This window comes from Anomalospiza imberbis, chromosome 22 (genome assembly GCF_031753505.1).
Source record: "Anomalospiza imberbis isolate Cuckoo-Finch-1a 21T00152 chromosome 22, ASM3175350v1, whole genome shotgun sequence".
Lineage (NCBI taxonomy): Eukaryota > Metazoa > Chordata > Aves > Passeriformes > Viduidae > Anomalospiza > Anomalospiza imberbis.
In genome coordinates this window covers 5,840,925-5,865,560 of record NC_089702.1, presented here as the reverse complement: position 1 = coordinate 5,865,560, position 24,636 = coordinate 5,840,925, and the positions used below count along the sequence as shown (strand labels likewise).

At 62.4% G+C, this 24,636-nt stretch overlaps 2 protein-coding genes across 14 annotated transcripts; one reads left to right on the top strand and one right to left on the bottom strand.

Moving 5' to 3' along the window:
* Positions 1-708: 708 nt before the first annotated feature.
* Positions 709-12,257, bottom strand: SOCS7 (suppressor of cytokine signaling 7). Of its 2 annotated transcripts, XM_068211899.1 has the most exons (10): positions 11,331-12,257; positions 8,567-8,631; positions 7,765-7,869; positions 6,954-7,055; positions 5,871-6,001; positions 5,445-5,613; positions 3,038-3,166; positions 2,564-2,699; positions 2,063-2,205; positions 709-1,024 (listed from the first exon to the last, which is right to left on the bottom strand). In XM_068211899.1, the coding sequence occupies exons 1-9, from the start codon at positions 12,152-12,154 to the stop codon at positions 2,085-2,087; spliced, it is 1,782 nt and encodes a 593-aa protein (XP_068068000.1). In that variant the 5' UTR covers positions 12,155-12,257; the 3' UTR covers positions 709-1,024; positions 2,063-2,084. The 2 variants fall into 2 exon arrangements, with proteins under 2 accessions (XP_068068000.1, XP_068068001.1); XM_068211900.1 differs by lacking the exon at positions 6,954-7,055.
* An 864-nt stretch (positions 12,258-13,121) lies between these two features.
* GPR179 (G protein-coupled receptor 179) lies at positions 13,122-24,617 on the top strand. 12 transcript variants are annotated; one of them, XM_068211799.1, is made up of 14 exons: positions 13,122-14,364; positions 15,123-15,231; positions 16,087-16,189; positions 16,379-16,575; positions 16,694-16,762; positions 17,103-17,212; positions 17,524-17,762; positions 18,349-18,487; positions 18,708-18,813; positions 19,291-19,437; positions 19,717-22,593; positions 22,867-23,148; positions 23,188-23,490; positions 23,611-24,616. In XM_068211799.1, exons 1-14 carry the CDS (start codon positions 13,523-13,525, stop codon positions 24,559-24,561), a joined length of 6,474 nt encoding a protein of 2,157 aa, XP_068067900.1. In that variant the 5' UTR covers positions 13,122-13,522; the 3' UTR covers positions 24,562-24,616. The 12 variants fall into 12 exon arrangements, with proteins under 12 accessions (XP_068067900.1, XP_068067905.1, XP_068067901.1 ...); XM_068211804.1 differs by lacking the exon at positions 23,188-23,490 and having other exon boundaries at positions 22,867-23,187; positions 23,611-23,658; positions 23,932-24,616; XM_068211800.1 differs by having other exon boundaries at positions 22,867-23,490; positions 23,611-23,658; positions 23,932-24,616.
* The last annotated feature ends 19 nt before the right edge of the window (positions 24,618-24,636 follow it).

Here is a 24,636-nt window from a genome sequence, read left to right as displayed (position 1 = left end):
AGGGCACTGGAATGCTGCTCCTTGAAACACAGCAGGGAAGAATTCTCCAGAATTCCCAGCTGGAAGTTCCCCCACGGAATTCCTGCTCAGGGGATGGAGCAGCAGCCCGGGATCCCAAGGGGTGAGGGAGGGAATTTGTGCCCAAAAACTGGGAAAGATCCACAGCTCTCCTGGATTTGCTGTTCCCAATGTCCCAGGGAGAGGAGGGAGCTGCTCCAGGAGGATCCTCCGGAGGAAATCACTGCATTCCCAGCCTCTGGAATCCACCAGGGACAGGCTGGGAGAGCCCATCCCAAGTCTGGGATCCCTGCAGGATCCAGGGAGCGCTCCAGCAATTCCAGCAGCAGCTTTTCCACCTTCCCAGGGCTCCAGGGGAAGCTTCCAGGAATGTTCCCTTTGGATCCACCACATCCCTCGCTCTTCCTTCCTCTTCTTCTTCCGTGGCTCCAAGCTTTTCCCAGGATGCTCCTGCCAAACCTGGAGGGCTTGGATCTCTTTTCCCAAATCCTGGGGAGTGGGGGAGCTGTGGAGCTGCTGAGAATTCCACACTTTATTTATTCCCAGGGGTTATTCCATCCCCCTGGCTCCGTTTGCAGCTCTCCAGTGAGGATCAGAGCCTCGCCACGACGCCTCGGAGCAGAGGGATCTTCCCAGAAAATTCCCCCTTTTTTCCCCTCCCTCTCCCCCACCTTGAAACTCCCAAGGTGGGATCAGAAAATCCAGTTTTCCTCATGCTGAAAATCCAAAAACAAAAAAAAAAATCCAGAGACATCCAAACTGAAAACTTCCAGGAAAGCTTGGGAACAGTGCCGTGACATTCTTTGTTCCGCAGGGATCCCGCGGGGCCGGGCTCACTTTCCCCAGGATTCCTTTTCCCAGGAGCCAGGGCTCCGGATCCTGCTCTGCTGGGTTTCCTGGGATTCCTGGGAATGCTGGGCCCCCTCCTCCAGGGAAAAGAGCAGAAGCAGCAGCAGCAGGAGCTCAGCCTCCTCCCCACCATGGCAGGAGGGCAACAACCAAATTCCTGCCGGGAAAAAACACCGGGAATTGGGATCAGATGGGATTGGGAGGGATCGGGGCCTGGAGGAGAGGGGGAATGGGAGTGGGAACAAGGGAGGAGCAGGAGGGTTGGGCCCCTTCCCGAGCAAAGATGGGAATGGTAAAAGGCCAGGAAGCCCCATTCCCCTTCCCAAGGAAAGTCAGGAATGGTGGAAGAACATGAAACCCTGTTCTCCTCTCCAGAGAAAGTCTGTGAACGGTAAAAGGCCAGGAATGCTGTTCCCATTCCCAAGGGTAACAGGCAAGGAAGACTTGCTCTCCTTTCCAAAGTTTGGGAATGGTAAAAGGCCAGGAAGTCTTGCTCTCCTTCCAAAAGAAAGTTTGGGAATGGTAAAAGACCCCTGAGGGAGCAGCCACGGCTTCTCCAGGGGGGTTTGTGGTTCTGAGGGATCAGCAAGACGTGGGCTGGCTCCTGGGATGAGGCACCATTCCTGACCATTCCTGAAGCATTCCCAGATCACTCCAGAACCATTCCCAGACCATTCCCAACCATCCCTGGACCATTCCTGAACCATTCCCAGATCATCCCCGAAACATTCCCAATCATTCCCAGACCACCCTGACCATCCCTGGACCATTCCTAACCATTCCATACCATTCCTGAGCCATTCCAGACCATTCCCACACCATTCTTGACCATCCCTGGACCATTCCAAATCATCCCAGACCATTCCAGGCTATTCCCAAACCATTCCAACCATCCCTGGACCATTCCCAGTAATTCCAGACCATTCCCAGACTGTTCCTGAACCATTCCTGGACCATTCCCAACCATCCCCAGACAATTCCCATACCATCCTGACCATTCCCAACCATCCCAGACCACTCCCAGATCATTCCAGACCATCCCCAGACCATTCCTGAACCATTCCCAGATTATTCCCAGACCATCCTGACCATCCCTGGACCATTCCCAACCATCCCAGACCATTCCAGGCCATTCCCAAAACATTCCTAACCATCCCTGGACCATTCCCAGACCACTCCCGAGTCATTCCCGCACCGTCAGTGCCGGGCCGGCTCCGCTACGTGGAGGATTCCGGCTCCTGCTTCTGTCGGGAGATGAGCTGGGCCTCCTTGAGGGACAGGTACTGCTCCTCCTGCGGGTCGTAGTAGTAGAACTTGCGGATGTAGGAGATCAGGGGCCTGGAAAAACACCGGGAACAGCCGGATCCCTGAGCCACAGCCCCCCAGAAATTCCCAGAGCACAACCGGAGGCTCTTCCCTGGAAAACACGAGGAAGAGCCAGATCCCACAGCACAACCCCTCCGGCACTCCCAGCCCTCCCAGCACCTCCACAGGAACAGGAGCTGCTTCCCAAAACTCTGGCACGGCAGGGAATTCCTCATTCCCACTGCACCCCTAAACCCCACAGGACATCGATCCCGCTGTCCCAAAGCTGGAAAAGCCAATGATTCCCTCCCGGACCTGTGGTCACGGATCCCTTCCCGCTGCCTGGGAGGGAATTCCAGGGATTGATCCATGGGGGAATACCAGGACTCACTTGGGCAGCGGGAGCTCGGGAATGTGGTCGATCCGGACCAGCTGCCGGATCCGGAAGCGGCAAAGGTGCTGCAGGGATTTGACGTTGCTGAACCTGGAGACGGGATACAGGAGCTGGACGGGCGTCGGAGGGAGACCTTTTTCGGGGGAAAAAAGGAGATTTTGGAGATCAGGATTAGGAAGGATTAGATTCCCGGGCTCACCTGGATCACAGGAAAATCCCATTCCCAGGCTCACCTGGAACCCTGGACCATCCCATTCCCAGGCTCACCTGGGACCCTGGACCATCCCATTCCCAGGCTCACCTGGGACCCTGGACCATCCCATTCCCAAACTCACCTGGGACCCTGGACCATCCCATTCCCAAACTCACCTGGGACCCTGGACCATCCCATTCCCAGGCTCACCTGGGACCCTGGACCATCCCATTCCCAAACTCACCTGGGACCCTGGACCATCCCATTCCCGGGCTCACCTGGGACGCGGGAGCGCAGGAAGTAGAGGAATTTCCCATTTTTGGAGTGCATGATCGCCCTCTTGATGAACTCCACCACGGACTGGCAGCGGTCCTCGAACTTGGGGTGGCACCACAGGCTGAAGGTGCCTTCACGAGAGAAAGAATTCCCGTTATCCCAGGGGATTTTTGGGAAAGCAGAGGGGAATCATTCCCTTTATTCCAAGGATTTTTTGGGAAAGCACAGGGAAATTATTCCCATTATCCCAGGAGATTTTGGCAAAGCCCAGGGGAATAATTCCTGTTATTCCAGGGGATTTTTGGGAAAGCACAGGGAAATAATTCCTGTTATTCCAGGGGATTTTTGGGAAAGCACAGGGAAATAATTCCTGTTATTCCAGGGGATTTTTGGGAAAGCACAGGGAAATTATTCCTGTTATTCCAAGGAATTTTTGGGAAAGCAGCTTCCCCAGCACCATCATGGAAGCAACAGGGGGAGGACGCTCAGTGACAAATCTGGCATTCCCAAAATCCCCTGGAGTGGGCTCTGTTTTATGGATTTGGGAACAGCTAAACTTTTCAATATTCACATATTTAATAAATTAAATATGCTTCTATTGAATATATTAAATATTCTTATATTGAATAAATTTAATAGTCTTATATTTAGTGAATTTAATATTCTTATATGTAGTAAATTAAATATTTTATATTGAATCAATTGAATAAGCATTTAATCAAATAAATATTCTTATATTTAATATTCTTGTTAGTATATTATTATAAGTTATTATGTATTATAAATATGCTTATATTTAATCAATTAAATAGTCTAATATTTAGGACATTAAATACTATTATACAATATATTAAATTTATGAAATATTTCAAAATATTTCATATTTATGATATTAAATACTCATGTACTCATATCATACATTAAATATTCTCGTACTTAATCATTCAAATATTCTCATTAATCTATATTCTTCTATTTAACAAATAAAATATTCTTCTATTTAACTAATAAAATATTCTTCTATTTAACTAATAAAATATTCTTCTATTTAACAAATAAAATATTCTTCTATTTAATCAATTCATTATCCTTATATTTAATAAATTCAATATCCTTATATTCAATAAATATTTAATAAATGTTCTCATATTCTGGAGTGTCCCTGCTCCATCCCAGCATTCCCAAAGGAAGGTGACCGTGGAGGATTCCCAGCTCCAGGTGCTGCTGTCCCCGTTTCCCAGCCCTGGGATCATTTTCCACAGCAGCAGTCTCATGTTCCTGCTCCTTGATTAACGGGATTGTTAATTACGCCCTGGGTCAGCCTTTGTCACCTGAGCCGCCCAGGTGGCCCAGGATGAAACTGGAGCTGGGGACACCTGAGCTCCCAGGGGGTCGCTCCGGTCCGGACATCCCCGTCTCCCACCAAAATCCGGGAATTCTGCAGGCCGGGAAAAATCCCAGCTGTCCCCCGGACCCCGGTGTCACCGCGTCCCCAGGGATGGGGACCCCGTGTGCAGCCCGTTCCAACAGCTGACCACACTTCCCAGGAAGGAATTCTCCCTAAAATTTCCATGTGTCAGAATTCCCTTCAAGTCCACTTTGCCAGGACACTGCCAGCTCCTTATTCCCACTTTTCCAGGGAACTGCCAGCTCTTTGTTCCTCGGTATTGCTCCATGTGGGTGTGGTAGGTGAATTTATTTACTGGAGCTGGGAATGGCATCCCAAAAATTCCGGAATGGCTCACCTCGGCAGTGCTCCATGCGGGTATTTATTTACTGGAGCTGGGAATGGCATCCCAGGGGTTCTGGGATCCCGGGAATGGCTCACCTCGGCAGTGCTCCATGCGGGTATCTATTTACTGGAGCTGGGAATGGCATCCCAGGGATTCCCAGATCCCGGGAATGGCTCACCTCGGCAGTGCTCCATGCGGGTATTTATTTACTGGAGCTGGGAATGGCATCCCAGGGATTCCCAGATCCCGGGAATGGCTCACCTCGGCAGTGCTCCATGCGGGTATTTATTTACTGGAGCTGGGAATGGCATCCCAGGGGTTCTGGGATCCCGGGAATGGCTCACCTCGGCAGTGCTCCATGAGGGTATTTATTTACTGGAGCTGGGAATGGCATCCCAGGGATTCCCAGATCCCGGGAATGGCTCACCTCGGCAGTGCTCCATGCGGGTATTTATTTACTGGAGCTGGGAATGGCATCCCAGGGATTACCAGATCCCGGGAATGGCTCACCTCGGCAGTGCTCCATGCGGGTATTTATTTACTGGAGCTGGGAATGGCATCCCAGGGATTACCAGATCCCGGGAATGGCTCACCTCGGCAGTGCTCCATGCGGGTATTTATTTACTGGAGCTGGGAATGGCATCCCAGGGGTTCTGGGATCCCGGGAATGGCTCACCTCGGTAGTGCTCCATGCGGGTGTGGTGCGTGATGCCCTGCGAGCGGAAGCTCAGGCTCAGGATGTAGCGGGGGTCGGAGCTGTCCCGCACCAGGAAGGACCCGTCCGGTTTCCCCTTCAGCTTCATCTCGGCGTCCTCCCAGTTCATGGGGCCCCAGTACCACCCGCACTGGGAACAGAGAGCGGCAGCGGGGAATGGGGATTCCCTCGGGAGAAGCCCCAGCAGGTCGCTCCCGTGTGTCGGATGGCATTGAGGGAAGAGGGGACGGGGATGAGGGGACAGAGCGGATCCAGACCCCCCCTCCATGCTCAGAAAAGGTTTTCCTGGACTCCAAAGTCCTGGATTCCCAAATCCCAGTCCCTGAGGGGCCGCATTCCCAAATCCCAAACCCTGGGGACTCCGATTTTCCCGCCTGTTCCCGGTACCTTCTCCAGCTCCCTCAGGCTGGCGGCAAAGCTGCTGGGGTCGGGCCGGGCCAGGGGACACTGCAGGTGTGGCGGGGGCGGCTGGCCCGGGGCCTCCGGTGGCCGCAGGGGCACGATCCGGGGAAAGGCGTCTGCAGGGAGAGACAGCCGGGACAGTGTCACTGTCACTGTCACTGTCACCCAGAGACAGCCGGGACAGTGTCACTGTCACTGTCACACAGAGACAGCCGGGACAGTGTCACTGTCACTGTCACTGTCACCCAGAGACAGCCGGGACAGTGTCACTGTCACTGTCACTGTCACTGTCACACAGAGACAGCCGGGACAGTGTCACTGTCACCTAGAGACAGCCGGGACAGTGTCACTGTCACTGTCACCCAGAGACAGCCGGGACAGTGTCACTGTCACTGTCACCCAGAGACAGCCGGGACGGTGTCACTGTCACTGTCACTGTCACTGTCACACAGAGACAGCCGGGACAGTGTCACTGTCACCTAGAGACAGCCGGGACAGTGTCACTGTCACTGTCACCCAGAGACAGCCGGGACGGTGTCACTGTCACTGTCACTGTCACTGTCACCCAGAGACAGCCGGGACAGTGTCACTGTCACTGTCACACAGAGACAGCCGGGACGGTGTCACTGTCACTGTCACCCAGAGACAGCCGGGACGGTGTCACTGTCACTGTCACCCAGAGACAGCCGGGTCACTGTCACTGTCACACAGAGACAGCCGGGTCATTGTCACTGTCACTGTCACCCAGAGACAGCCCTGACAGTGTCACTGTCACTGTCACCCAGAGACAGCTGGGTCACTGTCACTGTCACCCAGGGTCACTGTCACCCACACAGGCAGCCAGGGTCATTGCCATTGTCACCCAGAGACAGCTGAGGTCACTGTCACTGTCACCCAGAGACGCCTCGAGATTGCAGCAAGGGAAAAAGTGGGGATTCCAGGAGGGGAAAAAGTGGAGATTGCAAGGGGGCGAAAAAGCGGAATTCCGGGAGGGAAAAAGCGGAATTCCGGGAGGGAAAAAGCGGAATTCCGGGAGGGCAAAGGCAGAGCTGGCCAAGCTCAGCTGACCTGGGGCGTGGGGCGGAGGAGGCGGAGGCAGAGGGAAGGATTGCAGGGAAGAGCCCATGGGCCCCACAAGCACAGCCGGAGGCAGCGTCCCACTGATATCATCTAGGAGAGAGCAGAGACAGGTCAGGAAACAGGGAAAGAACAGCCCCAGAGCCCGGAAAACAGCCTGGAGAAGGGAATTTGGGGATTCCCAGCAGAGCTCAGAAAACAGCATGAAAAAGGGAATTTGCGGATTCTCAGCAGAGTCTGGGAAACAGCATGAAAAAGGGAATTTGGGGAATCCCAGCAGAGCCCGGAAAACAGCATGGAAAAAGGAATTTGGGGATTCTCAGCAGAGCCCAGAAAAAAGCCTGGAAAAGGGAATTTGGGGATTCTCAGCAGAGCCCCAGATCCTGGAAAGGGGAATTTGGGGATTCCCAGTGACAACTCCTCTCTGGTTTGGGTACTGCTGGAGGACAGGGATTCCTTTTCCAGCACTGGAATTCCCAGGGCTCCAGGGACCATTCCCAGGTTTCCAAGGACCATTCCCAGGGCTCCAGGGACGATTTTCAAGTTCCAAGGACAATCCCCAGGTTTCCAGGGACCATCCCCGGGTTTCCAGGGACAATTCCCAAGGTTCCAAGGACAATTCCCAAAGCTCCAGGGACCATCCCCAGGGCTCCAGGGACAATTCCCAAGGCTCCAGGGACCATTTTCAAGGCTCCAAGGACAATCCCCAGGTTTCCAGGGATAATCCCCAGGGCTCCAGGGACGATTCCCAAGGTTCCAAGGACAATTCCCAGGTTTCCAGGCGCCATCCCCAGGGCAGTACCGAGCAGGCTGAGGCTCCGGCGGGGCGGCGGCGGAGGGGTCGGAGGGTGAGGGGAGCTGAGCCCTCGCTGGGAAATGTCCACGTCCACCAGCGACACCGTCTCACCTGGAAAAGGAGATGGAAAAGCCCAGCTAGGGCTGGGATCAGGCAGGCCTGGTCCCCAGGATGAGCACAGGGAAAGGAATTCCGCAGGGTTTGGGAGATTTTTCCCGTCAGCTGCTCCCAAAATAAATTTATCCGTCTTTGGAGAGGCCTTGAGGGAATTTGCCCCAAGCCCAGCAGCTGGATGGGACAAGGAGGCTCCAAGGGATTTATTCCAGCATGGAATTCCCACAACGAGCAGAGCTGATCCATGTGTGGCACCAGGGACACGGTCATTTTAAAAGTAATTAAATTTTAAAAAGTCATTTTAAAAATAATCAGATAAACTAATAATTAACAAAATCAACCTCCCAAATTAAAGCGAAACGCTGGCATCTCCAGGTTTTCCTCTGCAGATTCCTTTGAGGAAAAGCAGCTCCTCTCCTGCGGGTCTTAGGCCCTGTCCCTGGGCTTAAACCCTTTCCTGGGGGTCTCAGACCAGGTCCTTGGGCTTAAGACCCCTTTCCTGGTGGTTTAGGCCCTGTCCTGGGCTCAGATCCTCTCTTTGGGGTCTCCTTTTTGGGTCTGAGGCCAGCAGGACCGAGGGACACCTCAGAGATCCCGGTCTGGGATCCCACAGCAGCAAAATTCCCCGTTCCCCGCTCGTCCCACAGCAAAACAAAAATCCCCAAACTTGCACAAATCCCCCCCAAATCCTCACCTGTGAAGAGGGGGCTGAACACAACCGGGGAAAAGGCACTTTGGGTTCTTGTCAGTCTGTGTTTCCTGTGGGGAAAAACAGGGGAAAGTGGGGTGAGGAGAGATGGGGAGACTCGGAATCCCAGCAGGAAATAAACAGGAGAACCTTCTCCCACCAAGGAAACCTTCTCCAGCCTCGAGAACCTTCCCCAGCCTCCAGAACCTTCTCCCAGTGGAAGAACCTCCTCCAGCCAGGAGAACCCTTCACTGCCACGAGAACCCTCTCCCACCAGGAGAGCCTTCTCCCACCTCAAGAACCTTCTCCCCAGCAGGAGAACCTTCTCCAGCCTCGAGAACCCTCTCCATCCTTCCCAGGACCTCCATCCACGCGTTTCTCCAATTCCTAATCAGGGCAGGGAACCAGGAGAAGCTGGCGCTCCGTCCTGCTCCAAAGCAAATCCCTGAGCAGGGAATTAATCAGGATTTTGGACAGAAAACCCTGAGCAGGTGCCAGGGAGCCACGGAGCTGTTTCACAACAGACCTCACGCTGCTTCCCAGCATCGGGAATTGCCAAATTCCAGGGGCAAAACAGGGTTGGGTGCCGGAGCAATCCAGGGGTTCTGCCTGGAGCACCCCAAAAATGTGGGTGAAGGGTGGGGGAGCTCAGCCCAGAGAGGCCAAAATGAGTGGGAACAGCTCAAAGGGCAGCCCTGGTGAGGGCCAGGAGCACCTGCATTCCCAGGAACAGCAGCATTCCCAACCAGTTTTGTAACTGCCAGCTCCCACCAGATCCATCCCATATCCATGGGGGCCACAGGTCAGGAGGCAACAACTTCCAGCTCCCAGCAGAAGCAAGGAAAGGTCCTGGGTCTTCATCATCATCACCATCATCCCACCAGAGCCAAAAGGACCACGAATGACCCATCCCCCAGCACCAGGATGGGATTCCTGGAACTGGAGGCACCAAAGTCCTGTCTGACCCACAGGAGCTGCTGCATCGGGCACCCTGGAGTAACCTTTGTTACTAGTGCGAGGAGCTGCTCGAGAAGTGACCACCAAAGTGACCACCCAAGTGACCACCAAAGTCCCAGACCAGAGGAAGAGCAGGCAGCGATTCCCAGGTGTTTCCCTGCTCCCAGCCCCGGGAGGCCCCAGGACTGCTGGAATAACCCCAATCCCATCAGCAAAGCTTTCTGTCGTTCCAGGCACCTCCTCTGGGGCCGTTTGAGTCACCTGTGGGCAAGCAGCCACCGTCTGAGGCTGCTCCAGCTCCCCACGTGCCCAGGGAGGCTCCGCGGGGCCACAGGAGCTCCAGAGGCCTCAGCACCTGCCCAGCTGCAGGGCTGGGAGCTGCCAGCTCCCCACCCAGCCTCTGCTTCAAAGGACAGCTCATTCTGGGGTAATTTTGGCCTCCTCGGGCTGCCCAAGGGCACTGTCCCCACACACCAGGGCTGCAGGTCACGCCTGACCCCGCGTCAGCAGCTGCAGCCTGGAGAAAAGCTTCCTGAAGCTCATGCAGCAGCAGCAGGAGGAGGAGGCAACGCACCCCAAAATCCCTGTGGAGGGTGAAGGAACCCTGCAGGGAAGGCACTGAACCCACCCCTTTATTGCCTGCTGCACAGACCTGGCCCTCTCCAGCAGAAATCTCGGCTCTGCTGCCGGGAATGTCATGGAAGGTGGCTCCAGGAGCCCAGGAAGCAGGGACCGAGCAGCCCTGGACTGGTCACAGCTGGGACGGAGCAGCTCCTGCCCCGCTGGAGCAGCAGAGGTGATGGAACAGGGATGAGGGACAGGAGGGACCTGTGGGGTCCCACACCAAGAAATCCCGGGATTTGTGCCCCCATCCCAGCCAAGCTCTGGCTGGCAATGATTCCTCCTGCATGGAGGGAGGGAGAGCTGAGCCCCCACAGCAGCAGAGCCTGGGGAAAGGACCCTGAAGTGACAGAATGCCAGTCCCGTGGGGACAGCAGCGTCACCAGAGGGGACAGCGCTGCCCCAGCACCTGCAGCAGCCCGAGCCACCCGTCCCCTCATCTCATGGAACCACAGAGCCTGGAGAAGCCCTCTGAGATCAGCGAGCCCAACCTTCCACAGAACCCCACCGCGGCCACCAGCCCGTGTCCCCAAAGTGCCACATCCTCACATCTGCTGAACAACTCCAGGGATGGCGATTCCACCACTTCCACGGGCAGCCTGTGCCTCACCACATCCTGCACCAATAAATCTTCCCCAACATCCAACCTAAACCTCCCCCGGGCACAACTCGAGTCACCCCATCCCTTGTTCCCTGGAGCAGAGCCCGACCCTCACCTGGCTGCACCTTCCTGTCAGGAATTTGTGGAGCAAGGAGGTCCCCCCGACCCTCCTCTTCCCCAGGCTGAGCCCCCCCAGCCGCTCCTCACGGGACTGATGCTCCAAGCCCCGCTCCCAGAGGTTTTTCCACCATCCCCATCAGGGATGCAGGCCTGAATCAGCGCGACCCTGCTCCGCCAGTGTGAGCGACGAGGCCTCGGCAGCCGCTCCGAGATTGACCCCAACCGGGACCCGCGGCGTGAGACGGCCCCGGAGCTTCGCATCGCCCTTCGGCACAGCATCACAGCACGGCCCCGGGACACCCCGGCCGCGGGGACGCGGCCCCGGGACACCCCCGGCCGCGGGGACGCGGCCCCGGGACACCCCCGGCCGCGGGAACACGGCCCCGGGACACCCCCGGCCGCGGGGACACGGCCCGCACCCCGCGCTGCCCCGGCAGCATCCTCCCCATCCCACCGCCGGTGCCCCCGTACCTGCCCGGCTCCTGCTCCCGGCCGCGGGCCCCGCACACATCCGTGAGGCTCCCGGCCGAGGCGGCGGCGCTGGCGGCGTCCCCGGTGGCCGAGCCGCCGCTGCAGCTCTTGGTGCGGAAGAGGCGGCTGAGGCGGATGCGGAGCGAGCCCTTCCTGCCGCCGGGGCCGGTGCCGGTGCCCGCGGGCGGCGGCGCGGGGCCGGGGGCTGCCGTTCTGCCGGCGGCGCGGGCGGCCCCGCGCCCCGGGGACCCCGGCTCGTCCTCGGAGCCGCTGCCGCCCTCGTCGGGCTCCAGCGCCTCGAGCACCAGCAGCGCATCGCTGGTTTCCTCGCCGGCGGGCGGCCCGAGGCACGGGCAGGGGGTGCTCGCCGTGCCCGCCGCCCCCTTCGCCCCCAGCCCCGGCGGGCGCAGCCCCAGCGCCGCCAGCTGCAGCTCCAGCCCGCTCTGCGCCGCCGCTCCCCAGCCCGCCGCCGCTTTGGGCTCCAGCGCGCAGCGGTGCCGCGGGCACAGCTCGGCCCCGCCGCCCCCCGGGACCCCCCCGCCCGCCGCCGCCGCCGCCGCCGCCGCCGCCGGGCCGCAGTCCTCGCCGGGCCGGCCCTCGGCCGCCGCGTTGCGGAAAACCATCAGCTGCGGCCGCGGGCTGCGCAGCGCCGGCCCGGCCCCCGGCAGCCGCCCCCCGCCGCCGGGCCCCGCGCCCGCCGCGCCGGCTCCGGTACCGGCGCCGCCCGCCGCGCCCGCCTCCGGCCCGGTGCCATAGCCCAGCAGCCGGCTGAGCACCCGGTACGAGGCCGCGGCGGCCGCCGCCGCATCCCCGTCGCGCTGCATGGCTACGGCCGCCGCATGGCCCGCGGGGACCGGGACCGCACCGGCACCGGCGGCCGCCGCCGCCCTCGCACGGCCGCCGCCGCCCCCCCCTCGCCGCCGCCGCCGCCGCCGCCCCGCCCCCGCGCTTCCGCCGCTGGCCGCGCCCCGCGGTGCCGGTCCCGCCTCTCCCGGTGGTTGTGGTTCCTCCCCGGTGTGGAGGCCGGGCTCCCGAGACCCCGACCGCACGTGGAGGGTCCGCGGGGACCCGCGGGGACACCCTGCGGGCAGCGGGACACGCACGGAGCACAGGGAGCCGCTCCGAGCCGCCGCATCCACCGGCGGCACCGGCACCCAAGGGTGGCTCCGGCACCCACGGGCGGGACTCGCTCCGAGCCCCGGGAGCCGCTCCGAGTCCCCAGTACCCACGGGCGGGACCGGTTCCGAACCCGGCACCCCCGCGGTCCCGGCACCCACGGGGACGGGAGGGTCACGGATGGGGGAGCCAGGGGGCAGCGAAGGCTCCCGGACACGCAGCTCCAGCCGTGACCCATCGGACTCATCCTCCGGGACCGGGGAATGCGGTGGGGGAAACTGAGGCACGGGCACGCGACGCCTCGTACCGCGAGCCCTGCGCGGCTCTTGCCGGTTCTGGCGGGCGGTGCGTCCCGGCCGGAGCAGAGGGGACGGCGGCCCGCTCTCCCCACGCCTCCCCGCGGGCTGAGGCTGGGGAAGGTCATCGTTGCTTGAGGCTGGAGCAAGGAAACTGAGCACCCTCCCTTGCCTCAGTTTCCCCTCTGCACCCCGGGTCTGCTGCGCGAGACATCCCACTTGGGGGGTGGGCTTCAGATCCTGCTCTTGCCCGCACCCAGCACCCCCAGCCCCACAGGGACACCCCGCGTGGGTGCCACCCCCCATTCCCACCCCATGGCCCGGGGGGGGGACACCGGACGCTGCGGGATTGGATCTCGCGACCGCATGGAGGCCCCGCGGGCGCCCCGTTCCCCCCGGCTGCCGAGGGGCCGCGGGGAGGGGGATACGGGCAGGAAAATTCCGGTTGCCGTTGCCATGGCTTCCCATCAGGATGCGCTTGCATCACGGCCAGCCCGAGGGGCCGGGGCGCGGGGTCCCCACGGGGCTCGGTGCGGGGGACTCCGGGCAGCGCTGCCGCCCGAGCGGGAGCGCGGGGGCGGGCGGGGGGGGCTCCGGGCAGCGCCAGCCGCTGAACACGGTTTGGAGCCGGTGACGTCTGCTCCGGCATCGCCGAGGGAGAAGAACGGGCGGCAGAGCGCGGGGCCGGCTCCGGGCGGCTCGGGGTCCCTGCCCGCCATGCGCCCCCCGGGCCGGCCGGGGGGGCCGCCGGGGGCCGGGGGGCTCCGCTGACCCCCAGCCATGGGGCCGTGCCGGCGGGCGCTGCTCTGGGGCTTCCACGCGGTGCTGGTGCAGGTCGCCGTGCTCGCGGCGGGGCAGCGCCCGCAGGAGCGACCCCCGCGGCCGGCGGGATGGTCGCCGGCCCCCTCATCCTCGTGGGCGCCCACCGTGGAGCCGGGAGCGCCGGGGGACAGCGAGGGCTCGGCGGCAGCGCTGGCGTTCCTGCGCACGGGCGATGCCGAGCGCCTGGCCCGGGCCAACTGCAGCGGGGGTGTCGCGGCGGGGGCCCCCGGGCCCGGGCCCCCCCCGGCGCTGCGGGCGGCCCTGCGAGCCGCCCCCGAGGCGCTGGCCCACGCCGCCAACTTCCTCAACATGCTCTTCCAGACCAACGACATCCGCGAGGCCAGCGTGGCCGAGGACGTGGAGTGGTACCAGGCGCTGGTCCGCAGCCTGGCCGAGGGGCACCCGTGGGTGCGCAGGGCGGTGCTGGCCCTCGACGCCCACCCGCTGGCCCCCAAGCCCCGGCTGATGCTGCAGGCCACCAAGGGGGACGGCCAGATCCTGCTGCAGGACGTCTCCAGCGCCGCTCCCAGCCTGGGCAACCTCAGCTGGGACAACGAGTGGTTCAACGCCCTCAAGTCGCAGCGGGTCCCGGCGCTCCGCAAGCGGGTGCTCAGCAATGACCTGCGCAGCCTGGACACCCCCAAGTGGCAGCGGGGGGACAGCTACGTGGGGGACCCGGGCCACGTGCGGTGGTCGCCGCCGTTCCTGGAGTGCCGCGAGGGCCGCTTCCTGCCCACCTGGGCCGTCACGCTCTCCTCCGCCTTCTACGGGCTCAAGCCCGACCTCAGCCCCGAGTTCAAGTAAGTGGAGCCCCGGAGGGGTTTGGAGGGTGTCAAAAGGGGTGGGGGTTGCCCCGTGTGTGCAGCTGGATGTATCACCCACCCCGGGGTGTCCCCAGCGCCCTGCCCGTGTCCCTCTGCAGGTGCGCGGGTGTTTTCACACATCCCCAAGCACGGAGGTGACTCCCTGTCCCCTCCCGGTGTCCCCTGTGCTGCCCACCTCGCGCTGCCACCCCCTGTCACTGCTGCGTTGGGGGTGGGTGAGCCGGGTTGGGACCCCTCCCGGGACTGGGGGGTCCTACTGCACCCCGCTGCACGGGGAGCCGCAGAGGGAGGCGGTGGGGAGGGAAGGGTGAGCTGGGATCAGTCCCAGAGCAGGGACACGGCCCCATTTCCAAGGGGAAACCCTTGTCCCCTTTGGAGAACCCAGGGAAGAGCGTTGGTCCCGCGGGGCACGTGGGGGCCACCCCAGCGGCCCCCATTTCCCCATCGGTTGCATTAAAATCCCTCTCGAGGGGCAGAATTCACACCCAGGAGCTGCAGCCTCTGCCCCTGCCCCAGCTCCAGCCTCCCCAGACACGGCTCCGAGGGACAACACCCCTGTCCGGGGGTCTGGGGACATCGCTGACCGCTGTCACTGTCCCCCTGGTCCGTGCCCCAGCCCCACCGCGGCTGGCCCAGAGGCAGCGCTGGGGCTCGGCCACTCCGGGTGGGTGGCACGGGGTGGGCACAGGGACGCCCCACGCCACCCCCTGGGCTGACCCCGTCCCTGGTCACAGGGGGGTCGTGCGGGTGGACGTGGAGCTGCGGGACGTGGCCATCGACCAGTGCTCCAGCGGGCCGGGCTGGTTCTCGGACACGCATCGCTGTGACCTCAACAGCACCCAGGTACCGGGCCCTGGCACCCTGCACCCCATGCCCTCCCCTGCCAGGACCGGGGCACCCCGCACCCACAACCACCCCCGCAGCCCCGCCGGGCTGCCCGTGCCCCGCGTCCCTCCCTCCGGGCTGAGCTTTATCCTCTCCGGGGCGATCCATCTGCTTCGCTCAGCTGCTCTCGCACCGCGGTGAGAGGTTTATTGTGCAAATCTTCCCTCCCCACCGCCAGCGGCGCCGTGTGACCCGGCCGCTCCCTGCCCGAGCACCGCGGGGACGGTGGGGACGGGGCCTGGCAGCCGGCGGCAGCATCACCCCGGCCCCTCCAGCAGTGCCCACCCCGGCGAGACAGCCGTGCCCGAACGTTTCGGGGCTTGGCACAACCAGCAGCACCCACAGGCAGGGCGAGCCCCGCAGCTCCCCAGCCTTGGGGTCCCATCCAGAGCTGTCCCCAAGCGGGAAAGGCGTCGCCAGCTCCTGTTTCCTACCAGCGATGCCTTCCAGAGGGCCGGGCATCCCTCCAGAAAACAACAATGCCCAGCGGAGCCGCCAGCGCGGCCCGTTCGGGGCAGGATGCGGCCGGGGGGGATTAGGGAGCAGGGCCCGGCCCGAGGCTGCCGTCACGGCTGGGCAGGATTAGGGCGCTCGGCTGCATTAGGTGTCCATTTAGGTTTTAGGGAGGGATTTGGGGCCAAGCTTTGGGTTTTAATTCTGAAATGTTTAACCACTGATTCCTCACGGCTGTGGGGGAGGATGGCGTGGGGTCAGGTACCCGTGAGCTGGGGGCTGCTGGAGGTCCTGGGGCGGGGGGCTTTGGGGACGGGGGGGACACGGGGTGGGGGACGTGTCTCAGGCTGTCTCCTTCAGTGCGTCCCCCAGGAGAGCCGTGGCTTCGTCCTCGGGAGGTACCTGTGCAGGTGCAAGCCGGGCTTTTACAGAGCCGGCGGAGTGGCCAGCAGTGCCTGGGCAGGTGAGTGCCACCAGGCCCCGGGGTCCCTGCTGTCCCCAGTGGCACACGGATACAGGAGTGGGGGCCAGGCCTGGGGGGCTTTGGGGACACAGAACACGTGCCCAGGCGCTGGGATTTGGGGATTCCACCTGGGATGTGCTGATCCCACCCCAATGCCATGATCCCACCCAGCCATCGCTCTGTCCCCAGGTGTGGCAGGGACAGACGGGGGGTCCCGGCTGGGGTGCCGGCCGTGCCGCCCGGGCTGTGCCACCTGTGAGGACGACACGCCCTGCCTGATCCAGGAGGACCAGGTGCTGCGGGCGGCGGTGCTGTCGTGCCAGGCCTGCTGCATGCTGGCCATCTTCCTCAGCATGCTCGTGTCCTACCACTTCCGACGGAGCAAGGCAAGGTGTCCCCGTGTCCCCCTGCTCCACTGTCACCCCAAGCCCTGCGGGGTCAGGGGTCCCCCTGCCCTGGCCCTGTCCCCTCCAAGGCTGCACCCTCACACTTCTATCCCTGCAGAGGATCCGGACATCAGGAATCATCCTGCTGGAGACCATCCTCTTCGGGTCCCTCCTCCTCTACTTCCCTGTGAGTATCCAGCTGTCCTCAGGTTGGAAAGCTCCAGGATGGGGTTTCCAGGATGGAGCTGCCCCAAGCAGGGCATGGGCACGGCTCCACCTAATTGTTAATTTTGCTGGCATGGTCCCTGGGGGCTGCTGTATAAACCTTCTCAGAAAACCAAATCCCTTTTCTCCCACTGGCTGCAGGAATTAATCCCTGCCCAAATCCCCTCTGCCCTCCCGCATGAGTGCAGCGGCTGCTGCAGGGTCACGGGGGAGGGTGGCACAGGGCTGGCCTGAAAAGCAGGTGGTTCCTGAGGCTGGGGCAGGTGGGATCCAGCCCGGATCCCTCTCTCCCACCGCTCCAGGTGTTCATCCTGTACTTCAAGCCGAGCATCTTCCGCTGCATCGTCCTGCGCTGGGTGCGGATGCTCGGCTTCGCCATCGTCTATGGCACCATCACCCTCAAGCTCTACAGGTAGCTGGGACGGGGGCTGGGGGCTGGAGACCCCCACAGCGGGAAGGGTTTGGGTCTCAGGACCCCCACAGGGAGAAGGGTTTGGGTACTTAGGACCCCAAGTGGGGAGAAAGTGGGACTCCCAAAATGGGATGGGTTGGGGTCTCACTGGGATGGACGGGGTCTCACTGGGTTGGGCTGGGATCTCACTGGGATGGGTTGGGTCTCACTGGGATGGGTGGGGGTCTCACTGGGATGGGCGGGGTGTCACTGGGATGGGCGGGGGTCCCAGTGGGACGGGCGGGGGTCTCACCCTGCACGCCCCTCGGCAGGGTGCTGAAGGTGTTCCTGTCGCGCACGGCGCAGCGCGTTCCCTACGTGTCGAGCGGGCGGGTGCTGCGGATGCTGGCGCCCATCCTGCTGCTGGTGCTGTGGTTCCTGGCAGCCTGGACCATCGGCATGCTGGAGAACGCCCACAAGAACATCCCGCTGGTCATCCGCGCCCAGACCAGCCGCGGCCTCCACTTCTCCATCTGCGGCCACGACTGCTGGGACTACATGATGGTCATCGGTGAGACCGGCCCCCGGCAAGGCCTGGGGGTCCCCATGGCCCCCGGACCCCACCCCAGAAATGTGGGGCTATCTTTGTCAAATCCATTTAATCTTCCTGAAAGCTGCAAGGATCTGGGAGTCCCCATGGACCCCATCCCATAATTGTGGGGCCTTCATTCCTTTGCCTCTTTAATCCTCCTGGAAGCTCCAAGGATCTGGGGGTTCCTATGGTCCCAGGACCCCATCCCATAATTGTAGGGCCTTAATTCCCTTGTCTGTTTAATCCTCCTGGAGGCTGCAGGGACCTGGGATCCCCACAGCCCCAGGACCCCATCCCACAATTTGGGCCTTTCATTCCCTTGTCCCTTTAATCCTCCTGGAGGTTTCAAGGAGGGTTGGGGTCCCCCAGCTGCCTCCCACCCTCCCCTCTGAGCATCCCCTGGTGTTGAGTCCTAAACTTTGGGAAGGCCATTCTGGGGGATGCTCCAGACCTTGCTCCGACCCGGCACATCCCGGGGTGAGGGTGGTGGGCAGCAGCTGAGACCCCAAAAGCTGCCCAGGGGCTGGGTGTGGCCGCTCAGGGTGTGTCCTGCTCTGCCCCACAGCCGAGATGCTGTTCCTGCTGTGGGGCAGTTTCCTGTGCTACGCCACGCGCGCCGTGCCCTCGGCCTTCCACGAGCCCCGCTACATGGGCATCGCCCTCCACAACGAGCTCATGGTCTCTGCCACCTTCCACGTGGTCAGGTAGGGCCGGGAACCAAGGTTCCACCCCTGGGGAGGCTCAGGAACCGTCCCAAGGTGGGAAGGGTTTGGGTGCTCTGGATCTCCAGAGGAAAGGGGGTTTGGGTGCTCGGGACCCCCACAGTGGGAAGGGTTTGGGTGGCCAGGCAGGGGGGGTTGTGCGGTCTGGAGGTGGGGAGGGGGCTGTGGTGGGAGCTGGCACTGCCCTCCTGGTCCCTTCCAGGTTCCTGATTGTCCCCTCGCTGCATCCGGACTGGACTCTGCTGCTCTTCTTCGCTCACACCCACGGCACCATCACCATGACCCTGGCCCTGCTCTTCATTCCCAAGGTATTCCAGGGAAGGAATGGAGCTGGGGAAGGGGCTGGAGCACCAGAAGAGGCTCAGGGAGCTGGGGGGGCTCAGTCGGGAGAAGAGGAAGCTGAGAGGGACCTTCCAGCTCTCCACAAGGCCCTGACAGGACCTGGCGAGGGTCAGGCTTTGCTCCCAGGGAATGGGGACAGGAGGAGAGGGACAGCCTCAGGGTGTGCCAGGGGCAGTTTGGGTTGGATATCGGGGAAATTTATCATGGAGAGGGTGACCAGGCATTGGAACAAGTGGAGTCCCCACCCCTGGAAGTGCTCGAGAACATGTGGATGTGGCACTGGGGACGTGGCTTTGTCAGCACTGGGGGAACAGCAGGACTCGCTGACCCCAGAGAGCTTTTCCAGCCCCCACAGTTCCATCACTCCATCGCTAACACCCATCCCAGAGACTCGGGGAGCTGGGTCGGGACCCCCTGAGTGAGCCCCCCGTGTCCCCGCGCAGTTCCTGCACTCGGGCTCGCCGCTGCGGGAGGAGATCACGGCCGAGGTGTACGAGGACGAGCTGGACATGCGGCGCTCGGGCTCCTGCATGAACAGCAGCATCGCGTCCGCCTGGAGCGAGCACAGTCTCGACCCCGATGACATTCGGGTGGGTGGCACACTCAGGACCTTCTTTTGACGCTAGCTGTGCAGAGTAAGAGGAGCCTTTCGCAATCTTTTCCCGATGCAAAGCAGAGGGAGGGGACGAGGGGGTGCAGGGTGACCCCACCCGGGTGGGAAAACCCGCTGCGTCCTCTGGGCAGCGCGGGGGGCTCTGGGGACACGGGGACAACCCGGGGCTCGGCGGGGCGGTCCCGGCCACAGCCCCCGCTGTAGGCGCTCTCCTCTCTCCCTTTTCTCTGCCGCGTTCCGCCCGCCCGCGGCGCAGGAGGAGCTGAAGAAGCTTTACCGACAGCTAGAGGTGCACAAGACGTGGCGGATGGCGACCAACAACCCGCACCTGGCCAAGAAGCGCAGCTCCCGCCGCAGCCTCGCCCGCTCCATCCTGCGCCGCAGCGGTGCCGAGCTGGCCGAGAGCGCGTCCCGCCGCAGCAGCGCCGGGGACCGGGCGGGGACCCTGTCCCGCCGCAGCTCCTCGGCCAAGCGGCTCGTGGATGCCGCCGGGACCAGCCTGAGGATGCGGGACGAAAGCTCCCGGCGCCGCTCCTCAGCCTTGCGCAAGTCCCGCAGCTCCGAGGGGCCCCCGCGGGAGCCCCGCCGAGGGTCGCCCACACCCAGCCCGCCCGAGGAGCCTCCGCCGGCGGCGGTGATGGACTTGGAGCAATCCGACAGCGACTCGCTGGACGCCGCCCCGCTCCTGTGCAAATCGGCCAGCGCCCAAAACCTGGCGGGGCACTGGCAGCGACCCCCGGGCCGCGCGCCGCCCTTGCAGAAGTCCCACAGCGTTGTCACCGGGGCGCGGGAAGCGGCGCTGCTGGCCGCCCGCAGGGCCGCCCGCGAGCAGTGGCACGGCAGCCGCCACCTCTCCGCGCCGGCCCCGGGGGTCCCCAGCGGCGCCGCGACACCGCAGAGCCCCGCCGAGAGGGGCTCGCAGGCGGACGCGGCCCCGCCGGGCGATGCCAAGGGGCACAAACATGTCACCTACGCGCCCATCAAGAGCGTCAGCGTCGACAGCGCCCACCCGCCCAGGAAGGTGCGGGTGACCGTGAAGAAAACCCCCCCTCCGCCCCCCGTCCGCTACCAGAGCCTGCAGCGCTCGGGGACGCTCGGGGACAGCCCGGAGCCACCGCCGGGCCCCTCGGCACAGGCGGGAGAGGCGGAGGGGACAGCAGGGGACGACCCGGAGCGCGCGTCCCCCCCGGCAGGGAAGGGCAGGCTGCTGACCCCGACGGCCACCTCGGCACACGTCTGTCCCTGGGAGCTGGTCCAGGACGAGATCCTGGGCAGGAAACAAAAAGCGGCCGAGGCAGCAGAGTCGGGGACCCCCGGTGACATAGCGGCCGCTTCCCCCGGCCCCAAGCAGCCTCCCACGAAGAGTTTCCGCAGCCTGGGACTCGCCATCAAAGCCCTCAACCGCTCCAGGGGGAAGAGCATCCTGAAAGGGAAAAGCGAGGGGAGCCTCAGGAAGAGGGGGAGCAGCAGGAGGGAGAAGCCCGGCCTGGCAGAGGCCTCGGCCGTGTCCCTCGGGGGACTCAGCCCAGACCCCGTGTCCAAAATCCCCGAGGGGAGCAGGCAGAGCCTCGAGGCCCCCGCCCTCCAGCACAACAACAACGCCGCCACCCCCGGGGAAGCCGCGGACTGGGGGGACAGCGGGACAGGAGGACAATGGGACAGCCTGGCCGCGGGGACAGGCGATGGGCACAAAGGGGCAGCGGGGCCCAGCGCTGCCCGAGGGGACGCGGGTACTGGTGGGCGTCTGGAGCCACCCAGCGCGGGCCACCAAGGAGCTGAATGTCCCCCGGAGGTGGCACGGGTACAGCCCCAGGAAGGGGGCGAGGCTCCTGCAGTGGATCCGGGGGAGGACGTTCCTGGGGTCACAGCGGAGGAAGGGACACTTGATGAGCTCGAGGGGACCAGCAGGTCCTTCCAGCCCCGGGACCACCCGGAGGAGGAGCAGCCGCCTGCGAAGCCCACCCCGAGCAGCGTGCGGGGCGCGGCGGGGCCGAAGCCGCGGGCTGAGGTTGGTCCGCCCGGATCGCTCGGAATCCCGGCAGGAAGGGGAGCCTTGCTGCGCCAGGAGGCGATCGCTTCCCGGGAGGACGCAGGGATCCCAGAGAGCCCGGACAAGGCGCTGGAAGAGGGGAGCAGCCAGCCCGACTCCGAGCGGGTCCCTGGAAGGAGCTGGAGCAGGGCTGGGAGCGCGCAGGGAGAGCTCAGTCCTGGGGGAACGCGGGGAGATTCCAGCTCCAAAGCAGGAATCTGCCCTGGGAAGGGCGGCAGTGAGGGGGATTCTCAGCGCGCTCCGGGCATGGAAAAACCACCAGAGCTGCCGAAAGTGGCCCCGGAGCAAGCGGAGGGCAGGAGGGCTGAGGTGTGCCCGTGGGAAAGCCAGGAACAGGGAAGGAGTGTCCGAGCAGAAATCTGCCCCTGGGACACAGAGCAGGAAGGGCAGAGATCCCCCAAATCTGGAGAAGGTGTGGAGCAGCCTGGGATGGAGCTCGCAGGGAAACCCCCAGCTCGGCCCAAAGCCTCATCCCAGCGGGCTGGAACCACGGAGAGCAAAAAGGCCAACATCTGTCCCTGGGAGGTGGAGGGTGAGCTGCGCCCAAAAACTGAGATCTGCCCCTGGGAAGAGGCTGCAGCTCCGCTGGGGAAGGAGAGACCGAGGCAGGACATGCATGGCATTTCCAAAGGGGAAGAAAAAGTGGGGCCTAGAGCACCGGAAAAAGGAAAGCAGCCCCCAGCCAAACCTCTGCCCAAATCTCCTTCAGGGAAATCCCAGAGCTCAGAGAAGGCAGAGATCTGTCCCTGGGAATCTCAGGGCTCCAAATCCAGTGACAAAGCTGAAATCTGTCCCTGGGAGGTGGCTGCACCTCAGCTGCAGGAGGGAACAGCCCCAGGTAAGGAGAGACTCCCATCAAGAGAAGCCTCTAAAGTTCTGGAGAAGGGGAGCAAAGACCGAGAGTCCGTCTGTCCATGGGAGAGCCTGGACACGGACCAGCCCCTGGCCAAACCCCAAACTGGGAGCTCTGCACTTCCCAAAGAAGCTCCAGGGAAATCCCAAAGCTCAGAGAAGGCAGAGCTCTGTCCTGGGAACACTCAGGATGTTAAATCCAGCAGCAAAGCCGAGATCTGTCCCTGGGAGGTGGTGGAACAACCCTCAGGTAAAGAGAAGCCCAGACGGGACAAAGAGGAGCCATCCAGGGTGAGCAAAAGCCCTTCCACAAGTCAAGGAATCCTGAAGGAAGTGGGAGCTTCTTTCACTTCTGGAAAGAAGGATCGAGAGTCTGTCTGTCCTTGGGAGAGCCTGGACATGGAGCAGCTCCCAGCCAAATCCCACACTGGGAGCTCAGCACTGCCCAAAGCAGATCCAGGGAAATCCCAGAGCTCAGAGAAGGCAGAGATCTGCCCTTGGGAGAGTCAGGACCTTAAATCCAGTGATAAAGCTGAAATCTGTCCCTGGGAGGCAGCTGCACCTCAGCTGGAGAAAGGAACGGCACCAGGTAAGGAGAAACTCCCAGGAAAAGCAGAGACCAAAGCTCTGGAGAAGGGGAGCAGAGAGAGGGACTCGATCTGTCCTTGGGAGAGCTTGGACACAGACCAGCCCCTGGCCAAACCCCAAACTGGGAGCTCTGCACTGCCCACAGCTCCTTCAGGGAGATCCCACAGCTCAGAGAAGGCAGAGATCTGTCCTTGGGAGGTCGAATCCAGCAGCAAAGCCGAGATCTGTCCCTGGGAGGTGGCTGAACCTCCCTCCCAGCAGCCAAAGGCAAAGCAGGTCCCTGCTGGGGGCTCCAAGGGCGACAAGCGCATCACGCGCCAGGCAGCGCTGGCCAGCCCGGAGAGATCCCTGGACAGCAGAGACCGAGTGTCCGTCTGTCCTTGGGAGAGCCCAGACACGGAGCAGCCCCTGGCCAAACCCCAAACTGGGAGCTCAGCACCGCCCAAAGCACCTTCAGGGACATCCCAGAGCTCAGAGAAGGCAGACATCTGCCCTTGGGAGGTCGAATCCAGCAGCAAAGTTGAAATCTGTCCCTGGGAAGTGGCTGCACCTGCGGTGGAGAAAGGAACAGCACCAGGAAAGGAGAGACTCCCAGGAAAAGAAACAACCAAAGCTCTGGAGAAGGGGAGCAGAGAGAGGGAATCGATCTGTCCCTGGGAGTCTCAGGGCTCCAAATCCAGTGACAAAGCTGAAATCTGTCCCTGGGAGGTGGCTGCACCTCAGCTGCAGGAGGGAACAGCCCCAGGTAAGGAGAGACTCCCATCAAGAGAAGCCTCTAAAGTTCTGGAGAAGGGGAGCAAAGACCGACAGTCTGTCTGTCCATGGGAGAGCCCGGACACGGAGCAGCCCCCAGCCAAATCCCACACTGGGAGCTCAGCACTGCCCACAGCTCCTTCAGGGAAATCCCAGAGCTCAGAGAAGGCAGAGATCTGTCCTTGGGAGGTTGTATCCAGTGGCAAATCTGAAATCTGTCCCTGGGAGGTGGCTGCGCCTCAGCTGGAGAAAGGAACTGGCCCAGGTAAGGAGAAACTTCCACCAAAAAAAGTCTCCAAAGCTGTGGAGAAGGGGAGCAGAGACCGAGAGTCCATCTGTCCATGGGAGAGCCTGGACACGGAGGAGCTCTCCCTGAAATCTGCAGTGGGGAAGGAGCCATCCAAGAAATCCGACAGCACGGAGAGCAGGAAATCTGAAATTTGCCCCTGGGAAGCAGCAGAGCCCATTGGGTTGGAGAAGGAAATCTCCCAGCCAGATGTGCAGCCAAAGGGAGCCCAAAGAGCTTCCCCTGCAGGGATGGGACAGCTGGGTGCCAGCGCTGTGTCTCCAACACTTCTGGAAAAATCCAGGGGCAGATCCCACGGGGAAGCCGAGCACAAGCCCCTGTGCCGACTCCTGCCCAGCATCCAGCACCCAGGGGTGGGCAGCAGCCCCAGCCCTGGCACTGGCCTGGCTGAGGTTTGTCCTTGGGAAGCTGGAGAGGCTCCAGCAGCACCTGCCAAGCCCAGTTTCGACACGAGGAAAAGCTCTGAGGTGTGTCCGTGGGAGGAGGAGAGCACGGATCCCTCCCGGACCTGCCCCGGGCAGGGCAGAGCCCGGGATGGGGGTGGGGTGTGAGTGGATCCCAGCACCAGTGGTTCCATCCATCCATCATCCATCCCTCTGTCCTTCCCTCCATCCATCCATGGATTC